At 46.2% G+C, this 17148-nt stretch overlaps 1 protein-coding gene across 1 annotated transcript in view; it reads right to left on the bottom strand.

The window, feature by feature from the left end:
* Positions 1–975: 975 nt before the first annotated feature.
* lamb2 (laminin, beta 2 (laminin S)) overlaps positions 976–17148 on the bottom strand; it is a 41902-nt gene continuing 25729 nt past the window's right edge. The window contains 31 exon segments of the mRNA XM_076983780.1: positions 976–1786; positions 2461–2620; positions 2698–2874; positions 2996–3137; positions 3248–3455; positions 3825–3969; positions 4123–4323; positions 4423–4664; positions 4811–4995; positions 5103–5475; positions 5587–5683; positions 5811–6028; positions 6150–6374; positions 9350–9513; positions 9636–9867; positions 9981–10124; positions 10289–10481; positions 10571–10700; positions 10831–10958; positions 11150–11308; positions 11415–11550; positions 11636–11715; positions 12944–13056; positions 13235–13414; positions 13507–13621; positions 13623–13696; positions 13789–13909; positions 13996–14198; positions 16035–16098; positions 16258–16446; positions 16993–17066. Of these exon segments, the coding sequence (XP_076839895.1) occupies positions 1650–1786; positions 2461–2620; positions 2698–2874; positions 2996–3137; positions 3248–3455; positions 3825–3969; positions 4123–4323; positions 4423–4664; positions 4811–4995; positions 5103–5475; positions 5587–5683; positions 5811–6028; positions 6150–6374; positions 9350–9513; positions 9636–9867; positions 9981–10124; positions 10289–10481; positions 10571–10700; positions 10831–10958; positions 11150–11308; positions 11415–11550; positions 11636–11715; positions 12944–13056; positions 13235–13414; positions 13507–13621; positions 13623–13696; positions 13789–13909; positions 13996–14198; positions 16035–16098; positions 16258–16446; positions 16993–17066 (5009 nt within the window). The 3' untranslated portion in view covers positions 976–1649.

The raw sequence follows: 17148 nt of genomic DNA, 5'->3' as shown, positions 1-17148 counted from the left end.
TGACCTTTATGTTGGCTTGACAAGGTAGATAAAAACGGTTTTATAGTTGATAACCTGATAAATTCTGTTAAATGATATTTAACATGAAATGAGGTTGAGAGGTAATTTAGCTGTTGTGGTAGTTGTGTTTGAAAGCTGAATGTTGATAGTGGCTGCTGAGTATTTTGCTGTTGGATTATATTTACATTTACGGCATTTGGCAGACACCCTTATCCAGAGTGACTTACATTTTTATCTCATTTTTATACAAGTGAGCAATTGAGGGTTAAGGGCCTTGCTCAGGGGCACCACAGTCTTGGAATCAGGTCTGGGAATCGAACCCACGATCCACCAGTCACAAGACCAGTTCCCTAACCACCCGGCCATGACTGCCCATTCATTTGGGACTGGGATTCATTTTTGTTCAGTTCTAATTGGCTGTGGAGGTTCATTTTGACTGAGCTGTTATTGGTAATTGGATTGTTGAGTCTAAGGGATATTTAGCTGTTGGAGTAGTTGTGCTTGAAGGATATTAGGCTGATAGGGTAGTTGTTGAGGAGTCATTTAGCTGTAGGGGTAGTTGTTGAGGGCAGTTTAGCTGATGGGCTGTGTGGGGTCATTTTGTTAAGGGGTAATTTGTGTGTGTGTTTGTGTGGTGGGGGGGACTCCCCACCTTGGCTACCTTGTCCACCAATGGACTTTCCATCTGGCTTTTGTTGTGATGTGTCAGAATGTTGCTATGTATTTGTTTATTTACGGCCTCATGTGGATTAATAATCATGTTTGAAAGACTTAGCAAGGACTTAGCATTAGCATTTGTTGTTACTTTGTGTTTGTGTGTTTGACGTCTTCCATTTGTGTTTTCGTTATTCATCAGTTTGGTTCATGACTTTGACTCTCAAATCCTGCTGCCCTTGGCACATTAAATGGTGCTGTACATGTTTGTTGCATCATCTTGACTGTGTTTACCACAAAAGATCTGATGGGATCAGGACCTAGTGGGAAGGAATGAATTTATTGCTGTGTTTAAAAGATGTGGTTAAAATGTATCATTAAAATTTGTAAGAAAACAGTTGCAGTCATCAATGCAGAGAAATCAGAACGTCTCCCCCAGTACTATATGTACTATAAAACAGGCTGTGTGATTCAAGCAGCACCTCCAGGGTTCTTCAGTACTGGAAGGTTTGGCTACTTTGGCAGGTTACCAGCAGAGGGACTATGAAGCACTGAAGTGCAGTGTAAACCATTGGTGACCAGCACTCCTTCTGGAGAACTCACTACCTTTGAGGTCTAATCTACCACACTTAATCTAAATACTCGGTGTATTTAAAAGACCCTGTTGGATAGATCAAGTGTATTGTACATTATTACCATGAGGAGAGTCAGTCACGTCTCATGAACCCTCCCTATCTCCCTCCTCTTCTCACCCTGCATCTTTAAAACAGAACGAATGAACCCCTCCCTTCTTATTCATCCTCTTATTAATCTCAGCTCCTGCAGCTCTCTATTACAACAAACAGGTAATAAAAATAGTTGCTATTCATCTGTAGAAAAGTGACCATACTGGCGACCAGTGCCAGTTTAGTGTCTTCCATGTTCTCTTGGTACAGGCGGTAGTGACATTAGTCCAGTCAGTGGCATTAGCTGGACATCAGATGGACTTTGGCAGGTTACTGGCAGGTATTGTATATCTGGATTTGCTTGTTAATGGCATCCAGAATCATCTTCATTTTATCTTCCAGGCCGTCCAGCTGCCTGGCCTTCACCTCCAACATCTTCTGGTTCTCTTCATAGTGTTTTTCAAGTTCTAAGGATACATCCCAAAAACAAGAGTTAGATTATAGTTGACCAATATGATGTTAATTTAAAAGATATCCACAAGATGGCGCCATGGCATTAAATTATGTGTCTGGCCTGTGAAATATTTAAAATTAAAGATACAATAGATTAAACAACATAATAATACAGGAGCTGGTGACAGAAGGCAACCAGATTTGTAGTTATATTACACATTCAATTTTTGTTTATGTTTTCTGAGAGATGCTGAATAAGAGTGAGGAAGCTTTTCAAAGCTTCAGTGCACGTTTGTGTGTGTGTTCTCTATTCTGCTGTTATAACTTCTGTCTTTGCCTTAGGTCCTACATGTCTCCGCTGAGATGTGAGAGAACACCTCAGCTGTGATGCCTCAGTTATCAGGCAAACTTTTAAATGCTCACATATTTTATCGTCAGCTGACCTTGTAAGCATAGGATCTGAGGATGTAAACATTGAAATAAAGTTGCTGCAAAAACGTGATTGATCAAGGTTCAGTGTGTCCACATATATTTTACCATCTCAGTTAATCTGTTTCATATTGGTTTCTCTCTCAAAGATTAAATCTAAAACCTAAAATCTTGCTGCACAAAATGACCTTTGAACTGAATATCCCATTGGCTATAAAAAACACCTGCGGTCCACCATCTTCCCCAGCATCCTGCTCACCTGCCAGTCTCTGCAGTTTGTCCTGCGCGTCCCTCAGCAGCTGCTTCGCCTCGTCCCTCAGCTGCTCTGCCTTCGTCTTAGCGTCCTGGACCGAGTTTGCCTTCCTCCCCACCAGATCCTTAACGGTGCTGTACTTGTCCAGAAGTTCGCCATCCAGGATCTGAAGGAGACAGCCGGTGAGCTCAAGAAGCTCCCCAGACGAGGAGGAGGTGAGAGGCACAGGACAGTCTCACATACTTGCTTCGCATCACTGGCCTTGTCCCGCGCCGTGGTAGCCGTCTCCTCCGCCAGGGCGGCGGCCATGCTGTTGTTGGCTCGCTTGGACTTCAAAGCTTCTATGTGCCGCCCCACGTCGCCCAGCCGGTCCATGGCATCATTCAGGTTCTTCTCATTATCAGACGTTTCTGACTGGATCTTTTTAGGGACAGAAATGTTTTAAATGTAAAAATTTAAATTTTTTTAATTTAAATGTTCAAAAACATTTAAAAATCTGTTAAACAGCACAAGCCTAAAAAGGAGAGTAATGAAGGTGTACCTGTGCCAGTCGGTCTTCAGTCATTCCGATGTCGTCTCTCGCTCGCTGAATCGCCTTCTCAGCAGCTGCCTGGGCCTTACGAGCGTCGTCCAGGGCCTGTTTCACGCTGTCTGCTGTATTCTTTGCCCTCTCTGCCTTATTTCTACAAGAAAAAGAATGTTTAATGTGACAAACTACACATAATACGAAAGCACAGACACACACATACACACACACACACACACACACACACACACACACACACAGACGCACCTGGCTTTTCTGGCCTCCAGGAGCATCTGTTCGGCCTTGCGGACATCATCCTGGGTCTGCTCCAGAATGGCATCTACACTGGACAAACTCCGGACGCGATCTTTAATCTCATCAGCCAGGTGTCTGATTTGCTGAGGCGAGGCTGGAATGGACAGCTCAAGAACCCGGTTGGCCACTGCCTCAATGCTGTCAGGATCAGCCCCCTCTTCTGTGGAGGCCCACACATTTAACATAAGCAATTCATAGTAACGGAGGAAACAAAGTAGCACATTTTTGAATTGACAATTAAAAGTTGCTCCCACTTCCTAAAGTAGCTCCAGCCTATAAATTACGATTCTGTATTCAGAATTTCATGACATGTCCTAAAATTTGATTGTACTCAGGTCTTTCTAAGGCAATTCTTCCATCATTAAAGTCTGTCACAATTATAACGTATTTATTAGCAAAAGAACTTTACAACTAGATCATCATTAGGATGTTCAAATACAAAAGTCACACGTGACATCTGGAGGTGGGGACAATCACACATTTGTGACGGTATATGTCCAGAAGCGAAGGGTGAGACGTGGGGACTCACGCATAAGGAAGGCACGGATCTGTTTAATGAGGTCACGCAGGTCGTTGTTGGAGCGCTCCACTTTCCTCTTGGTGTCGCTGGCCTTCTTCAGAGCAGCTTGGGCTTTGTCCTTGGCCTCCTGAGCCTTCGTTTTGGCATCTGCCACCTAATAAAAGCCAAATGAGTCTACAGTTCACTGAAACACTTGAATAATCTCCTCACGATTCCGTGGACATGGATTGCCTTCATTTTTAAGGGTCTGAGAACAATTTATGTATCAGTGGTGGTCCTACTGTTGCTATGAGAAGGTTTAATATACCTGCTTGAAAAGCTCCTCTACTTCCCCCATGGCTTTTACAAGCTCTTTCTCGGCATGTTTGGATCTCTCCAGGGCGTTATCGGCCACCGCCACAGCTCCGTTGCAGCTCAGACCCCCACAGTGTCTGCGTTCATCATCCCGGCAGCCAATTCCACCGCAGGGGCTCTCGCTACATGGAACATCACCAGGTGCTCCACACACCTGGGACGAGAGACGTGCCATTAATGTAACACCAACCTCTCAGAGCATGCTTTAAAGCTCTGAATTGGTCAGGACAGGTCCGGCATGGGCAGCCCCTACCTTCTCGCTGATCTTCTTTAAATCCAGGCTGTGCACTCTGGAGTTCAGGTCAGTGAGGGCGCGCTTGTTTGCAGCATTTTTACGGTTGAAGTCGTCTTTCTTATCCGCGACGAGTCGCTCTGTCTTCCTACGGGTGTCTGCTGACTGGCTCACAGTGCTGGGCGTGTCAGTAGTGGACTGGTTGACGCGACGCTCTGCATCACGCGACTTGTTGTAGGACGCGCGGATGCTGTGGTACGCACCTGGAGCAGGTGGACAGTAGTCATGGATGTTTTGTTTGTTCTGGCGCCTCACATTGGACATAGATATGTTCTAACACTATGGCTTAGGGTTTGTTGGAGTATCTATGTGCACGTGCACAATCTGAAGAGAATCCTGGAGGTCTCACCTAAGAAGTTGGAGTTTTTGAGGATGTCGAGCTGGTGCCTGAGCTGCTCCGAGGTCAGGTTCAGCTCCTTGGCCTCTCGCTCTAGTTTGTTCAGGTCATTGCTGGCCTCATAGTTGCTGTCCTGCACCGTAGTCAATTCTCCCTCCAGCTTGTTCAGCATATCCGTGGTGTCACCAATATAAGACCTGACAGAACCAACCAAACAAAAGACTGCACTACAAGATGACAAAACACAAAAAGATCCCTGTTAAATTGACATTGACATCAAGGCTGAACTGATCTATGATGATACCTGAGTTCCTCCATCATGCCCATTAGCGTGGTCACCGCTTCAGCAGTGGCATTGCGGGCGTTGACAATGTCCCGTGCTTGTGCTAGCTTTTCCTCCAGATCCTTGAAGATCTTCTCATACACTGGGGTTAAGCCTGTGGTCTGGATCTCCTGGGCCCGGGCAGCCAGAGCTTTTGTCCTAGCTGCCAGATCTTGGACGATGCGATCCCAGTCACCAAAACACTGGTGGCATGGCTGGCAATCTGGGAACGTGCCCGAGAAACCACGGGCACACTGATCACACCGCACGCCCGATACGCCTTGCCGACAAGCACAGTGACCCGTCACTCGGTTACACTGGGAGTGCTCAATTCCACGAGGGTCACAGTGGCAGGCTGTAGAGAAAGATGATCAGAGATCAGCTGATCAAAGAGCTTTACTGCCGATTCAGATATAATAAAATTCAGACATGTTACGTAGGGCTATAAACGTGTAAATGCACATACCTCTGCACTGGATTCTAGGATCACCCCAGTGGTTCTCCTGGCAGTCTCTGCAGGTCTTTCCACCAAAGCCAGGACGACACTGACACTTGCCTGTGAACTGTGGAGGAGCGTGTATAAATGATTCATATGTCCTGACCTATAATGAAGCAATTGCTTTTTTAAGGGCACGATTCATCTATCGCGGGGCCCGGACTGCTGACAGCAGCCGGGAGAGAGATGGGTACCTCGTTGCAGGTAGATGTGTAAGCATTGTTGGGGTCACAGTCACAGGGTTCGCAGCCCCGGCCACTGGCCAGGTTCCAGAAGTTGGGGGCGCAGTGGTCGCAGGTGAGCCCGATGACATGAGGCAGGCACTGGCACTGCCCGGTGGCACGCTGGCACAAACACTCGTCTCGGGAAAGACACTGGCTGTGCTCCGTGCCCAGAAAGTTGCAGGTGCATTCTGATAAGATGGACAAAAATTGACCCAGATTGAAACGGGTTCTTTTCACACCACAAACTACCGAGAAACAGCAATGGCATCTGTCCAGTCAGTTGTTGCTTGGTGACCATTGGCGACTCACTCCGGCAGTTACGTCGAGAGGCATCACCGTAGTAACCACTCTTGCACACGCCGCAGTTCGGCCCCTCGGTGTTGTAGAGACACTTGTGGCACTCCCCTGTCCGCCTGTCGCAGGCCTCGGGGTCTGATAGGTCGATGTTATTACTGCAAGGACAGGGCTGGCACCGCCCACCGGGCTGAGAGGGATTGCCATGGTAACCAGGGGCACATTCCTCACAGCGTGCACCTGGTGGATGCAGAGTTAAATTACAGAGAAATAAACACTGATATGAGGAAAAGGGCAGTGCTGGAGTGAGAGACGTGGAGAGAGCCTATAAATAACACAGCCGAAAACATTGACGTTTACAAGTTTGGCTAGGTATGAAAGAACTAATAGAGCAAATGTTTTTGCAGAAGCTCCATATGAGTGGAGCCCTCAGTGATGTTTCACAGAAACATCTGTTACATGAATGTCACGGTTATGACACAGAAGACAGATGACCCAGCCCAGCAGATCTCCACACAGGCCAAAACCATGTCACATTCACCTCAACAAAAACAGATGAAAAGGGCTTAGCAAGAACTTAGGGGAACAGGATGTCAAAAAAGGCTAAGTATAACACCCCCCCCCCCCCCCCTGTTAATAGAAGCATTTTCCTCAGTTAGCACTTAGAGATAAGCATGGGAGGGACTGCTGGACTGGAAACTGTGTTTCTTAGCCAAAACACTGAAGTTCATTTGTAGTTATTTTCTGGAAGATTTGTTGAGGACATTCAAGTGAAATGAACTAAACAGAAAAAAAAGGGAAGACATTCATGGTATTTTCCATTTTCCAAGGCCTGCAGGGTGGGGCAGGGGTTCTGCAATAGGCTCAGGAAATTGTTATTTAATGTCGAGATTTCTACTGAACTATGTGAACAATGTAATAATTTCATTATTTCATAGGGGATCATGGAAACTTTTATTTTCATGTAGCTAGATTAATTAGAATGATATCAAGATATAATACAGTGGTTCAATGGGCACAATAAGTGTAATCTAATAGAATAAATATCAGAGATGATTGATAATTGTAAACTATCCTATTTGACAAGACAGAGAGAAAGTGTGTAAATCACGTAGAGTAGAGAAGTTGTATTAAGACGACAACTAACACAACTAACCCTAACCCTGACCCTAACCCTAATCCTAATCCTACCTTAACCCTACAGATTCGTCAGACCCAGCCTCTCATTTGGATTGTGCCTGATCCCAGTGGTGATATCAGAGGTCCGATGTAAGCATCTTATATATAAGCAGATGTTATATATATAAATAATTAAAAAAATTCCTGTCTTACCCATCCACTGGGTGGTCATATATTTGTTCTTCTGTCAGACATCTAGCAGAGGTCTGGGACTCTGGGGGTGCACAGAATGTTTCTGATTCCTAGGGTTGTGCTGGACTGAGATTGACATCATTCCTGGGATCTGCTGGAATCACTCCTTAATGTCACAACCCCAGGTGCCTCCTCCACCACTGGGACAACTTTGGTGTCAACCTTCCACATTCTCTCTATTTCTTCTTGCAGTGTCTGGTTTTATTCTAAGTTCTCATGTTCTATGGAAAGTTCCCATCACTTAGCGCTCCCACCCTGCTGTTTTCTGCTTCTTGTCCACAGTACTATTGTTGGTTTGCCACTACTTGTTTATCTCTCTGGGTCTGGAGATCACACAGGACCTTCACCTCGTGCTGTCTACCGCACACAATATGCCAACATTACATTCTGGTACTGGTGGATTTCAGTTCCACTTTTGACTGTCTTTCTCAGATGCAGGCGTTCTGTCTGGGCAGTGATATTTACCTTTTTTCACCTATATCCAGTTGTAAAAGGAGGAGATTGTTTTGCAATCTTGAGTACTAGGTAACTAATCAGGGCTTGTCTGTGAGCGTGGATGATGGCTTTTTCTTCCTTCATGAGCTTCGTATTGCCTTTCATTAGCCACTGTATGTTTTATAGCCATTAGCTGCACATATTATGGATTCCCACAGACAAATGGGAATCAATCATGAAGAGGCCACAAGGAAAGCAGTAACAGCCAAATCCCTTCAGAGAGTGAGGCAGGTCCTGAGACGTCAGATGAATGGGAACAAGATCCAGGTTATCAACACCTACACTCCACCAGACATCAGATACCCTGCTGCTATAATGAGCTGGCCAAAGGAGGAGATAGGAGTCACCGACATCAAGACAAGGAAACTCCTCACAGTGCACGGAGGGTTTCATCCCAAATGCAGCACTCTGTGATCGTACACTAAGTGGAGGAGGGGAGTCGAGGGTTAGTGAGCATCAGAGCCACTATCTGGGATGAAACATCAAAGGTCCAGGAGTGTGCCAGGAAGATGGCCCCAAGTGATGAAGTGCTCAGTGATACTTCAGACAGCAGAAACCCAAGGTAGATGGGAATGAGGAGAAACTGGAACCATCATGGGGGGATAAACCCCTGCATGGTATGTACCACCAGCAAATAGTAGAAGTGGCTGATATGGAGAAATTCTACCAATGGCTGGATTGAAAGAGGTACTAATCATGGCAGCAGAAGAACCAGCTCTGAATACTAGATAAATAGATGCAGCACTCCAGATGCAGGCTATGCAAAGATGCCCCTAAGAAAATCAAGCACTTAATAGTGAGATGCAAGATGCTAGCAGTCAGAGCATGTATATATAACCAATAGCTGCCAGGTGGTGGAGAATGACTAAGTGGTGGTCTCCACCCCAAAGGTGGTGGAGAATGGCTAAGATCCTGTTTAACTTCCAGATACAGACTGATAATATGGTTATGGCTAATGAACCAGACAAAATAGTGATTGAGAAACAACAGAATAGGGCAATACTGATAGATCTCAAGAAATACCAACACCGGGAACAAGGAACACAAAAAGCTGGATAAATACCACAGACTGTCATGGCGTGAGTGGTGGCACAGCACTGTGATGGCTTTACCCACTGTGTCCTAACGCTGACCGCTGCTGGACACAGAGAGTGATGCAAGATGGCGGCTAGCCAAACGTGTAAGAAGCCACTCCGACTAACCATACACAACAGTACTGCCTCTTCTCAATCCGCCCCCAACAGCTGCGCAAATCAATAACGCACGCACAACTGCTACAAATCTCCTGACCTCCTGACCTCTCTGGGGTTGCGGGGCAACGTGCAGCAGGGAGGCGAGGAACCACGCACCTGTGTAGCCCTGTTTACAGCTGCAGACCACCTGTCTGTTGTGGTTGTCTTGGTAACAAGAGGCGGCGAAGTGACGTCCACTCTCAGGTCCATCTGGACAGGGGCAAGGCCGACACTGGCTTCCTAAACCCAAGACCGGGTTGCCATAGTAGCCACTGGCACACCTGCGTTCAAAAAAGCTTGTTACTGTTACGCTTTCAAACAGCCTCTCCTGCCAGTCAAACCCTCAACGCTTTCACGCCTCATCTCACACAACTTCTACCATGACAGAAAAACCAGTCCATACTTCTCACACTTGTTTCCTGCAGTGTGACTCCTGCAGTTCAGACACGCCCCCGTCCTCTGGTGACACTCCTCTGCGTGCCCGTTGCACTGGCACGGCCTGCAGGAGGGGAAGCCCCAGTGCCCGGCCTGGCAGCCGTCACAGCGCTGGCCGAAGGCGCCCGGTAAACACGGGCACTGCCCCACGTGCTGGTCGCAGAACCGGCTGTGAGAGCCCTCCTGACTACACTCACATGCTAGAGAGAGAGAGAGAGAGAGAGAGAGAGAGAGAGAGATAGAGAGAGCGACATTGACACAAGCTTATTTTTCATGTTAAAGTAAATGTAATTGATTAAAGTCTGAAGCTTACGTTTGCATCCTGCAGGTCCAAACCCATAGGTTCCTGGAGCGCACCTATCACATCGTCGGCCTATCACATTAGTCCTACAGCGGCACTGTCCTCCATAAGCATGACATTCGGAGCTTATAGAGCCTTGTGGGTCACACTGGCAAGCTATGTGGAGGGGGAACACACACACACACACACACACACACACACACACACACACACACACACACACACACACACACTCACACTGCATTATAATAACAGGGAACAGCAGAAATTGCTGCAATGACAAAAAGCTCACTAATATTCACTAATAGTGCATCACTCACCCAGTGCTCGGTCGTTTACGATGGCGGACATGCTGGAGATGAGCTTGGTGCATATGTCACTTATGGCAGGGCGGGGCACACTCATCGCACTCTCGTGGCAATGGAGGCGCTCATAGTTCTGCTTACGCACAATGGAGGCAGGGTCGCCCGCCACAAACATCTCCAGAGAGGTATAAAGGGGCATCAGCACGATCTGGAGGAGAGAGAGAAGGTGTGGAAGATGGGCATTCCAAAAAGAACCTTCTCTTAAGTGAACAGAACAAACAGTTTCTTTTCACTCACGGAGTCTATCAGAGTGTTTGCACTGCCGGTGATGGTGATGCTGTTTTTGTCGGCATAGCGGACGAACTCCAGATGGAGTGTGTAGCTCACTCCTCTCTCGAAACACACAGGATGGGGTAGGACCACAAACCTGCAACGTAGCACAGGAAAACATGGAGTGTCAGCAGTCGTTATCCATATAGCTCAGAGCTGAACAAGGGCAGAAGAAGAGATATTTATAAGCTGATAGGTGTGTATATATACATGTGTCGGGGGGATACCTGGATCCAGAGGGCAGGGAGATGGTCATCACATCATCTGCAGGGATAGTGTTTCCACATGGGCTGCTGGTGGGGATTGGACCGGGCCTGATGACTGTGACACGCACCTCCTCCCAGTCAAGAGGCATCTTCCAAACACACACACACACACACACACACACACACATACACACACACACACACACACACACACACACACACACACACACACACACACACACACACACACACACACACACACACACACAGGTTCTCACACAGTTTTCCAAAGCACCATAACATGAGCTGTACTTAAGAAGAAGGTGTGTGTGATGGTCACCTGAGGCTCATAGCGAATGAGAACATCGTACTCCATGGAGTAAGGGATGTTGCTGATGGAAAACTCCAGAACGCCCCCTTCAGGAACACGAGCAAACCCAGTGCCAGTCCAAGAGGCAGGCTGGTCTGGCTGGTGCTCCCTTTCCTCAACAGTGCAACCCTACAAGCATATGCACTTACCCAAGATGCACTGGGTCTACTACTCTGAAGCCATTTACAATGAATGCATCTAGACATGGTGACTGTGTTTTTGACTCTCCTCTTACCTGAACCAGTTTGGCTAGCTCCGCCTCATATAGATAGTGGTCCAGGGCCATGAAAAAATACCCAGGCTCCACCTGGTTACACTGTCGGCCCATCATGTGACCGCGGCAGCGACACTGGCCTGATTCCATTAAGCACCTGGTGCCCGACAGTGAAGAATTAACATCAGTTACAATTTCCACAAATTGCATTGGGGTATAGTGGAAGTCACATGGGAACTTACTGGTTGTCAATAGCGCCACCTACATCACAGTCACATCCCCTGCAGCCGCTGACATCATGGCTTAAACCCCAGTGCTCTGCCTACGAGCACAAACAATCAAGATCAGGGACAGAAAGGAGCTTTTCTATTTACAGTCATTTTCTATTTATAGTCATTTTCTATTTATAGCCAAAAATATTTAAGAATATTTTTTTGTGGACCAGAACAGTGACTGTAGCTGGGAAAATGTCAGGTTGTATAACGGGCACCCAGGTCAGGCAGACTGTAACTGAAAATGATATGACGCCAGACTAAGTTGAAAGGTATTTACTGCTGTCTAATTTCAGGATCTTTCTTTGCTGTCCTTTTTAAGCGCTGTGTAAACCGATACCATCTGGGGTGCTTGGCTAAATGTAGGTCTAGAGGCTCTGCTGTGCTGCGTAGACTCCTAGATACGGTTACCACCCAATTGGGATATGAGGTACCAATCAGAAATAAGCAGGGCTGGCAGGTGAATGATCTATATCTGCCAGTATGGTTTTAAATATCTGTTTAATCTCTGCATTTACTCAAATATTTGATCTTTGTATTTACTCAAATCCAGTGGGGAACCGTCAGGGCCCTCTACGCCCTCTCAGAGGGCCTAAAATATTCTTAAAACATAAATATATATAAAATAATTTATCCAATTTTATTTTATCTACTTACAGTTTGACAATTGACATCTAAACAATTACAAAAATATAAGCAAATAAATTATTCACCCGTGCCTATTCAATCTGTGTTGGAAGGTGAGGGGTTAAGTGGAAGCCTGTGAGCCTGTGTCTCCCCCTATCAGGACTGTGATGCCCGCTGTTCGTTTACAGAGGGCCTGGCAATTATAATTCAGCGCAATACCAGTTTCAAATGACAGTAAAATTGACCAATCGTATCTTTACTCTTAGTGGGCGGGCTTAACTGTATGATAATTTCCGCCCGCTGTGGCGACACTAGTTAGTTTAGATTCATCCCTTTGACGTCCTCGTGCGCGCTGTTTACATATTCCGCTCCCGAGGAACATGGAGCTGTGAACCTTATTTTGTTGGAACCTTATTTTGCTTAAGAAGTTATCTAGTACAGATATTATTGTTTATTGCGTTTCTAAAGCTGTACTGTCGTCTCAGTTTTTTATTTTTTTAAAAATTGCAGATAATTAGGAGAGGAAACAAATTTGTTTCGGGGGGGTGGGAGCGGGCCGAGGTTTAATGGTCACGGTTCACTACTGCTCAAATCTTTAAACAGTGCTGTGTGTGCATGTGTGAAGATTTAGGGGTGCACGTGTCCCCTCACCACACACTGGTTGCAGCTGTGGCCAGTGACTAGGCGCTTGCAGAAGCAGGCTCCTCGCTCGGGGTCGCACTGGGGGCCACCGGACACTGTTCCCCTAGGGTCACACCTGCATGCTGAGGAGGCAAAGCAGACGACATCATAATCTCTGGGGTGAGGGATACATTAATCGACCATAAGTTCCATCGAGTAACTGCTACACTAATGACCCTGAATGACCTCCCATGAAAACAAACAAACAAACAAAAAAAAGCACATGGAACATGGTTTGCCGGTTGGCCTTGCGATACTCACGTCGGCAGCCGTAGGGGTCGTTAGCTTTCAGGCCGAAGAAGCCGACTTTGCATGTGTCACAGCGTGGGCCTTGCGCATTCTCCTTACACCGGCACTGCCCTGCGATCATGCCCTGGGCCGGGCTGTCGTGCCCGTCACACGTGCCATCGTTGACAGAGCCGCTGGGGTCGCAGTCACACGCTGGACAGAGGCATCACACAAAGAACAAGTGTCAGGGACTCCAGGGTCATGTGCACGTTTGATTTTATAAGCTCTGTACGGGTTACGCTCACGTATGCAGACGCGTGGGTCTCGGATGTCCCTGCCTGGGTCCTTGTAGTAGAAGGGCTTGCACACCTCACAGTTGCGGCCCATGGTGTTGTGGAGACAGTCATCACACACGCCCCCCGCTGACGTTCCCCGTGGCCAGATACACCGCCATGTCAAAATGACACTTGTTTGCGTGACCGTTGCAGTTGCACTCTGGGAAGTAAATTTAGAAAACATGTTTTTCATACAATTCATATATTAAGTACTGATCCAAGAATGAATGTTCCATTAGAAGCGTTAGATACTCTTGCAGGCGTTGGTGTCACGACCCTCTGCGGGTCTCCAGGCCAGGTCATTGTAGTAATCATCACACTGCTCACAGTTCAATCCTTTTGTGTTGTGCTTGCACACACACCTCCCGTGCACCTGGGGGCAGTGTAAAGTACATTAAGAAAAACGATGGGGAACTCCTGCGTTTCCTCTTTCCGTCCCTGCCTTGGTGAGCGGCTCACCATGCCTTCAATGTCATCTTTAATGCCCTCGATGGGCGCGCATTCGGACGCGTGGCCGTAGCAGAAGCAGTTGCCTCTGACAACCAGTTCGTACATGGCGTAGTAGTATTTCTCCTTGATCTCTTCCCTGGAGTCCAGCAGGTTGTCTCCTAGAGTGTGCAGCTTGGTGAAGTTCACTCGCAGGTTAGTGATCTTCAGCTGGTCTGCGAACAGAACACAGAGCAAGAAACAACTGACAAGAAAGTTGCCATGTGTCGTCTCGGTCGCCTGGACATGAATGCAATAATACTTTCTTTATACTTTGTTTACAAATTGAAAAACCCTTTCATGTCCACCCCCCCCCCCCCCCCCCCAAGTAAAAAAAAAAACATTTCTGCCTTTCATTTATCTGTGCATATCTGTGTTTTCACATGACGCAAAGGGAGGTGAGGAAGTCAGAAGGTTTAGCTGTGAGAGGCCCGGTCCCGCTACTGTGTGTACGGGCTGTTCTTTTCCGTCACGCTCCAGCTGTTCGGGGTTTAAGCGTGTGGGAGGCACAGCTCCGCCCTGCTTCACTGCCTGCTCATATACCAGCAAACACAGGCAGCATGGGACCAGGCCTGCACTGTTAATCATCAGCTAGTTCATCTCCACCATCACCTCCTACTGCAGCCGCAACTCAGCCCAGGAGCAGTCCACCACAACGGTGAGGGCCACATCTCAGCCCAGGAGCAGTCCACCACAACGGTGAGGGCCACATCTCAGCCCAGGAGCAGTCCACCACAACGGTGAGGGCCACATCTCAGCCCAGGAGCAGTCCACCACAACGGTGAGGGCCACATCTCAGCCCAGGAGCAGTCCACCACAAGGGTGAGGGCCACATCTCAGCCCAGGAGCAGTCCACCACAACGGTGAGGGCCACATCTCAGCCCAGGAGCAGTCCACCACAATGGTGAGGGCCACATCTCAGCCCAGGAGCAGTCCACCACAACGGTGAGGGCCACATCTCAGCCCAGGAGCAGTCCAGCACAACGGTGAGGGCCACATCTCAGCCCAGGAGCAGTCCACCACAACGGTGAGGGCCACATCTCAGCACATGACTGAGATGACTGAGAGTTTGCAGCCTCCAAGATTTCGCTGCCAGCCAGTATGGCCAATCCAACCTGCCCCAACCCATTTAATTTATAGCATCTTTATATTCCACATTTCACAATAAACAACATTTTCAAATGCATTTTTATTTCAGTTCAATCTGAAATAGTTCAATCAAGAATGATAGTTTACATGTGTGGATTTAAGTTAATACATTTTAAGGCACATAGACAATTATTTTCCCTTCACTTGTTTTCCTCCACAAAAATAAATAAATAAATACATTAGTAATGGAGAATTGATGCAAAGAGACTCCTGGGAGATCTGTACCGTTGTGAAAGTAACATAATGCTACTGTCCAAGAACCATTTGTCAGTTTTGAGTCAGTGCAGACCATGTTTTTGAGACGTGGAAGGACACACTCATGTTCTTACAGGAACATGTCAAAACAAAAAAAGGAACAAACTGAGGGGAGGAAACAGCTGCTTTTCCCATTAGCATCTCTCTCTCTCTCTCTCTCTCTCTCTCTCTCTCTCTCTCTCTCTCTCTCTCTCTCTCTCTCTCTCTTCGATCTCTGTACGCATTTGCTGAGTGAATCTGGTGCACAACAGTCAGGCTTGCTCTGAGTAGTATGAGAATCACCAGTAACCACTGCAGTACCCAGTGAGTTCGGATCAGGTGCAGGGGGTCAGCAGGGTGCTTTACAGACAGACACCTGAAAATCCTATTGGATCGAGGGACCTATTGGGCCACCTTGGCTGGATTCTTCCGGCAATATTGGGCCGCATTATTGAATCTGATCATTTAATCTTCTTTTCAACATTAAATATTAATGGGCTTTCTTAAAAAGAAAAAGGCTGAAACACACGACCCAAGCACACTCCCCCTTAACGAAGTGCTATTTACAAGCATTCACAATTGTTCATTAAAATTGATTAGAAGCAGGCAAAGATTTAAAAGTTACTAACTTTGAATGCGGGAACTGTAGGGGTCTTCAATTTGAATAGAAGGGTCCAGAACTCGAAAGATCACCTGGAGGAAGAAGTTGAGGCAGCACAGTTCATTTAAACAGAAGACAAAAGCCACAGATTTGGATCTATTAGTAAAGGTGCCATAACATAATAACATGCACCAAAGATCAAGAAAAGAACCTGTGGCTCAATGGCTGAATCTTCCCTACTCTGTTCCTACCTCTCCTTCTGTAGACGGCTCGATGTCGGAGTAACGGGACTCACATATGACATCGTCAACATTGCGGAGGGGGCCCTGAGGGATTCTGGGGAAGACTGCGGCGCAGTTGTAGGCAAAGTAGCGGTACACCTGCCAGGTGTGTCCAAAATCCGCCGACCGCTCTATGAGCAAGGCAGCAGGACGGAATGTCTGCATGCCGAGGACATAAATGGAAGGCAAGGCATCTTTATTTATTCATATTCAGTTCATGTCAGTTCATATTATTGTATGAATAAATTTATGAACATTCAGTTCATATTATTTTATACTAATATAATGTAAATGATATGTATGCAAAATTATATATATATATATATATATATATATATATATATATATATATATATATATATATATATATATATAAAAGCATATCAAACTCAATACAATGGCAGTGTGTGATAATGTAATAATGTGATAATGTAATAATGTGATAATGTGATAATGTAATAATGTGATAATGTAATAATGTGATAATGTGATAATGTAATAATGTGATAATGTGATAATGTAATAATGTAATAATGTGATAATGTGATAATGTAATAATGTAATAATGTGATAATGTAATAATGTGATAATGTGATAATGTGATAATGTAATAATGTGATAATGTGATAATGTAATAATGTGATAATGTAATAATGTGATAATGTAATAATGTGATAATGTGATAATGTGATAATGTGATAATACCTTAAACGTCATGATGAGGTGAGTGAAGTGAAACTCTGCTTCCAGGTCCAACTGAATGTAAACATTAGACTTTCCTGAGAAAATAAGTGCACACTGCATCTTTAATAGCCCTACTAGTGCACACTGCATCTTTAATAGCCCTACTAGTGCACACTG

This window comes from Brachyhypopomus gauderio, chromosome 21 (assembly GCF_052324685.1).
Source record: "Brachyhypopomus gauderio isolate BG-103 chromosome 21, BGAUD_0.2, whole genome shotgun sequence".
Taxonomy (NCBI): domain Eukaryota; kingdom Metazoa; phylum Chordata; class Actinopteri; order Gymnotiformes; family Hypopomidae; genus Brachyhypopomus; species Brachyhypopomus gauderio.
This window is presented reverse-complemented; position numbering and strand designations above follow the sequence as displayed.